Raw genomic sequence first — 5,939 nt, forward strand, 5'->3', positions numbered from 1 at the left:
ACACACACACACACACACACACACACACACACACACACACACACACGAGGCTCAGTAAAGTGGTCGGTCCTGGGCCGATAGTCTCTGCACTACAATTCCCACAAACCATTGGGGGGCCCAAACCAGCAAGAAAAAGCGGGCTCCCTCTGGATGTCTCACGGGAATTGTAGTGCCATAGTTTTGGGGCAGCGCTATGCGTTCCCTCCGTTGACCCCATTCGAATTCCACCAGGCTCCATCAGAACCTCCCTCAGGTCCTGAAGGAGGTCAGGTGACCCACCCATCACGGTCCATTTGGTCTGGCCCAGACGGAGGTGGGGCAGAGGGATGCGAATAGGGGCTACTCCCTTTAGATACCTTCGCATTTGCTGGGCAAGCGTTCTGTGCCATCGTCCTCCTTCGGCGTCCCAGACACAGTCAAAATGAAAAGCAACATTCCCAACCGCACAGGTCCCATGACCAAGTGCCGTCCACAGCCAACCACCTCCTGCCTTCAAACCAACTTCAGTCAGGCAGCGGGCCCTTTAAATCCCAAGGCTGTCGGCTGCAACTTTAACCCAGCCTGGCATGGGAAGCGCAAGCGCAGTGCCGGCTCTAAGGGGGCGGGGCCTCGCGGCGCTGCGGGCTTCCCCGCCTGGTTTTGTGGCGCCTCCCAAAGGTCCTGGCTGCCGGATAGTGAAGGAATAAACTGAAGTAATTACAGCAAGAGGGTGTGCTCCTTACACGTAGGCACAGAGACAGCATTTTTATATAATTTCAGGCCGTGAGCCTAGGAGGCTTATTCCGGCTCGTGGAAGGGGGCAGTGACCTGCTCTCGGTCTCTGCCAGGAACTGCTCCTGGAGGAGGCGGGGCCAACATGGCGCCGAGCGCCGGGTGAGCGGCGCTTTGGCGGCGGTGAGAGGCTCTTCCTGCGCTGGGCGCTCGACTGGCGGGGGCGGGTCTGAGTGGTACCCGGGACTAGACCCTTTGAAGGGCCCGTGTGGGGACCCAGAGGAGGACGGTTGGTTGTGTGTCCGTGCGCGTGGGGACTTTGTGTGTTTGCATTGGAGGGATGTTGAGGGGATGAGGTGGGCTCTCTACGCCTTCTTTCTCGCTGTACCCATTGCCTGGGGACCTTAGACCTGCTTCCCTGCTGGGGAAACTGTTACACGGATCTAGGTCAAGTTAATTTTCTGGGAAGCCTTCCTGCCGACTCCACTGACCTGAGGTTTCCTGAGGCCGTGGCGTGTTATTTGAGCCTGTACTGGCAGAGGGTACCGCGGGGTATTGAAGGATTAGTAGGAGTTCGCCAGGGAACTGGGACATGACCGCCTCCTGTATACCCGGCTCCAGGCACAGAGTATGTTGAATAAACGTGTTCCCTGCAGATAAGACTTATAAAAGCGGGGGAGGAGACCTGGGATGGTTTGAGAAGAACTAACTTGTATTTCGCTCCCAGCTTCCCGCCCCTCCAACAGGCCCACACCCGCCCTCCATCCACGTACACCTCGCAGTCAGTCCAAAACACTTTTGACATTAGTCTTCCTAATGCCAGCTTGAAGCGAGCCACTTTCCTTTTGGACACAAAATAGATTCCAAGCTTGGGCTTATAACTTGTTCACTTGATAACAGTGGTACTTGAGGGTTTAGTGAGCACCTAATTCCTAAGCCTTACAGTTCATTCCTTTATTCAGCAGATATTTATTGAGTATCTAGTGTGTCTCAGGCACCAGTCCGGGGTCTCAGAATACATCAGTGAACGTAACAAAGATCCCTGTCCACACAGTGCGGGAAGGGGAGATGTGGTGGTGATAAACAATAAGAAATAGTACAATATGTATCAGCAGATGTTAAATTCCATGGGAATTGTTTTAAAAAAGTAGAGTGGGGGTGGGGTGCAGTATTAAACAGGGTGATGGGAATAGGCAGCCAGGGAACATCGGGGGAAGAGCATTCCAGGCAGAGGGAATAGAGCAAAGGTTTGAACAGCAAGGAGGACAGTGAGGCTGGATCAACATGGAAGAAGGAAGGAAAGGAGGTCAGAGATGTGATGGGGAGAGAATAAATCACGAAGGAGCTTGTAGACCATAATAAAGATTTCGAATTTACACTGTGGCACATTGGGAGGCAGTACAGGGTTTTGAGCAGAGAAATGACCCAATGTGGTTTATTTTTTGACAGAATCACTCTGGTTGCTATGTTGGGAATAGATGTAGGGAGCAAGGATGGAAGCAGGAAGACCTTATCAGGAGGCTATTGAAGTTCCCCAGGGGATAGATGCTGGGAGCTGGTCACACAGTGGGAGTGGAGGATCAGATTGGATCACCTGATGGATTTGCATAATGAATGACCGCCTGGATGAATGGTTTTGCTATGAAGATGAGAAAAGCCGAGGCTGGAGCTTGTGGGATGGGGGTCATCAGGAGTTCAGTTTAGAAGGGATTCTAAGTAGCCAGTTTGATATACAGGTCTGAAGTTAGGAAGAAAGCTCTGGGCTGGGGATATAAATTTGCTATCATCAGCCTATAAGCGATACTGAAAGCTGTGAGAATGGTTGAGGTCACCAAGGGAATAAGTATAGCTCATAGCTGTACAAGGACCAAGCCCAGGGCACTGCAACATCAAGCAGACGAGGAGAAGAGGAAGAAGCAGCAGAGGAAACGTAGAGAAAGTGGCCAGTGAAGGAGGAGGAAAACCAAGAGAAGGTGGAGTAGCAGTGGTGTCAAGACAGTGTCTCCAGAAGGTAGTAGGCAACTATGCCCTGTGCTGCTGAGAGGTCGAGGAAGATGGGGAAGGAGATGGGACTTTGGATTTGACAATGTAGAGTCACAACTTGATGAGTGGTTTCAGGCACCTAATGGAGTCAAAAGCCTGACTAGAGTAGGTTCAAGAGGAATTAGAGATAAGACAGCTCTTTCAGGGAGTTTTGTTGCAAAGAGGAGCCAAAAAACCCCAGAGTATCACTAGTAGAGAAAGTGGGATGAAGAAAAGATGTTTTCTCTTTTTAAAATTATTTATTTATTTATTTATTTATTTATTTTTGGCTGTGTTGGGTCTCCATTGCGGTGCGCGGGCTTCTCATTGCGGTGGCTTCTCTTGTTGCAGAGCACTGGCTCTAGGCACGCGGGCTTCAGTAGTTGTGGCTCGCGGGCCCTAGAGCACATGCTCAGTAGTTGTGGTGCACGGGCTTAGTTGCTCTGCGGCCTGTGGGATCTTCCCAGACCAGGGCTCGAACCGTGTCCCCTGCATTGGCAGATTCTTAACCACTGGGCCACCAGGGAAGTCCAAGATTTAAAAAAAATTTTTAATTGTGAAATACACACAACATAAAACGTACCATCTTAACCATTTTTTAGTATACACGTTAGGGGCATTAAGTACATTCACACCCATCACCACCATCCATCTCCAGAATGCTTTTCATGTTGTAAAACAGAAACTGTACCTATTAAACAATAAATCCCCCTTCTCCCCTTCCTAGCTTCTGGCACCCACCACTCTGCTTTCTGTCTCTATGAATTTGACTACTCGAAGAACCTCATACAATTGGAACCATACAGTATTTATCCTTTTGTGACTGGCTTATTTCACTTAGCACAATGTTCTCAAGGTTTATTTGTGTTGTGGCGTGAGTTAGAATTTCCTTCCTTTTTAAGGCTGAAAAATATTCCATGGTATGGGTGGACCACTGTTTTGTTTTTTGAAGATGGGAGAAATAACTGCATTTTGTAGGGTTAATGGGAGTGATCTGGTAGGTCGAGGAATTGACGATGATGCAGGGAGGCGGGGTGGGGGGGGGAATGCTGGAGAGGTGCTTGAGTTGGGAGGGGCATGACCAGAATCTCTACAGTGAAAGGGAAGGCAGAGCATGTGGGCGCCCGTGCTGCTCAGCGGGTGCACGTGGTGGTGGGAGCCTGGGGAGGTCTCTTCTGATGGCCAAAAATCAGGGAGGAGAAGAGGTGTCAGATGAGACAGAAGGAACCTGGGTGCACTGAAATGTAGGACCATCAGGCAGCATTAACGGCTCGTTTGAAGTTCGTGGCCATGAAAAAAGTGCACATTGGTCAGGATGGTTGTGCATTTTCTCATCATGTTCAATTGTAAGGGCACATAGGCTCAGACAGGGGGAGTTGTTTTTAACCAATGTTGTATTTTTGTCAAGTGTGAATAATGCATGACGGAGCAAGACACATAAAAGCAGGCACATTAACAACCTTAGGGAAAAAAGATGCTTTCCACATTTTACAGAGAAGAAACCCAAAGCTGGAAGAATTTAAGTAGCTTTCCCAGGTAACATAGCTAGGTAGTGCTGGGGCTGGGATTTAAACTGAGAGCTGAGATCATTCCACTATACCTCACTTGTACTGTGCCTGGCATAGAATCAGCTCGATAAATTGTGTCGAACTGGGTCCAAGTGCTACTCCTCCTGTTCAGCCGGTGCTGTTCACGTGGGGATGGACAAAGGGCACCCCCCGAGCCCCTTCCCCCCTCATATCTCCACTGTTCTCCCTTTGTTGCGGCCCCTCCTGAACGGACAGCCCCTCTTCTTGGGATGTCCCTCTCACGTTTCCTCTCATCCCCCTGCCAGGGTCTCCATCTCTCCGCCCTGGGGCATCTTCCTTCAGGGGAGGGGAGGAGGGGATCCAGAATGGCTGAGGAGAAGAAGCTGAAGCTGAGCAACACCGTGCTGCCCTCGGAGTCCATGAAGGTGGTGGCCGAGTCCATGGGCATCGCTCAGATTCAGGAGGAGACCTGCCAGCTGCTGACAGATGAGGTCAGCTACCGCATCAAGGAGATTGCACAGGTACCCTGGCCTCACTGCACTGTATGGAGGATGCTGCCCAGGCCACCTTCTTCCCCCGGGTCTCGGGCTGACGTCTGTCCTCCCATCCCTAGGATGCCTTGAAGTTCATGCACATGGGGAAGCGGCAGAAGCTCACCACCAGTGACATTGACTACGCACTGAAGCTAAAGAACGTCGAGGTGATGGGAATGCACAGGACTGAGGGGGCAGGGTACTGAGACCTCCCATACGGTACATTTGCCTCAGCCAGACCTGCCTGCTTGGGCTCCCTTCTCATCCCAGTGTCTCTCCATCCTGTTGTAGCCACTGTATGGCTTCCACGCTCAGGAGTTCATTCCTTTCCGTTTCGCCTCTGGTGGCGGCCGGGAGCTTTACTTCTATGAGGAGAAGGAGGTTGATCTGAGCGACATCATCAATACCCCTCTGCCCCGAGTGCCCCTGGATGTCTGCCTCAAAGGTTGGGGAAGGGGAGGGAAGAGCAGGGAATGGGGAGCAGGGAGGGGAAGGAGCAATGCGTATGGGTGTGAGGAAGCACACGGTGAAGGGGCCCTCAGTGTGAGATCCCTGGTGAGGAACAGGAAGGAAAGCACGCATCCCTTAGTGTGGAGTGACTTCCTGATGTCTGCGCTCAGTAGTTCACCTTGACACCTTCCTTCCTCGCAGCTCACTGGCTGAGCATTGAAGGCTGCCAGCCAGCTATTCCAGAGAACCCACCCCCAGGTAACCTCCGTGCCCAGCGTCCAGCACCCACCCCTCTGCCTCCTCCTCCCTTTACATCTCCTGCCTTGACTGCTTTCCCACTAGCTCCCAAAGAGCAGCAGAAGGCTGAAGCCACAGAACCCCTGAAGTCAGCCAAGCCAGGCCAGGAGGAAGACGGCCCCTTGAAAGGCAAAGGTCAGGGGGCCACTCCAGCTGACGGCAAAGGTCAGTACTGCTGGGCCAGGCCTCTTGCCCCAAAGCCAGATGGTCATTTGTGAAGTGGGTGAGGTCAGGGCAGAGGGCGAGACCTCAGGCCAGGAGCCCCAGAGAGGATCAAGAAGCCCAAGGGAAGCGGGTCTCCCTGGGTGGGGGAGGTGAGGGTTGAGGTTTGACTGGTGCTGAGGCCTCCTCTGGAGCTTTCTTTTCTAAACCTGTCTTCCCACTTCACACAGGGAAA

At 52.0% G+C, this 5,939-nt stretch overlaps 2 protein-coding genes across 2 annotated transcripts in view; one reads left to right on the forward strand and one right to left on the reverse strand.

Moving 5' to 3' along the window:
• CNPY4 (canopy FGF signaling regulator 4) overlaps window positions 1-550 on the reverse strand; it is a 4,797-nt gene extending 4,247 nt beyond the window's left edge. The window contains exon 1 of the mRNA XM_007468868.1: window positions 357-550. Coding sequence (XP_007468930.1) covers window positions 357-456 — 100 coding nt within the window. The 5' untranslated portion in view covers window positions 457-550. The remainder of the gene's footprint in view (window positions 1-356) is intronic.
• A 4,053-nt stretch (window positions 551-4,603) lies between these two features.
• TAF6 (TATA-box binding protein associated factor 6) overlaps window positions 4,604-5,939 on the forward strand; it is a 4,704-nt gene continuing 3,368 nt past the window's right edge. Inside the window, exons 1-5 of the mRNA XM_007468869.1 lie at window positions 4,604-4,783; window positions 4,876-4,962; window positions 5,087-5,240; window positions 5,447-5,503; window positions 5,588-5,732. Coding sequence (XP_007468931.1) covers window positions 4,628-4,783; window positions 4,876-4,962; window positions 5,087-5,240; window positions 5,447-5,503; window positions 5,588-5,732 — 599 coding nt within the window. The 5' untranslated portion in view covers window positions 4,604-4,627. The remainder of the gene's footprint in view (window positions 4,784-4,875; window positions 4,963-5,086; window positions 5,241-5,446; window positions 5,504-5,587; window positions 5,733-5,939) is intronic.

This window comes from Lipotes vexillifer, unplaced genomic scaffold (genome assembly GCF_000442215.2).
Source record: "Lipotes vexillifer unplaced genomic scaffold, Lipotes_vexillifer_v1.1 scaffold12, whole genome shotgun sequence".
Classification (NCBI taxonomy): Eukaryota; Metazoa; Chordata; class Mammalia; order Artiodactyla; family Lipotidae; genus Lipotes; species Lipotes vexillifer.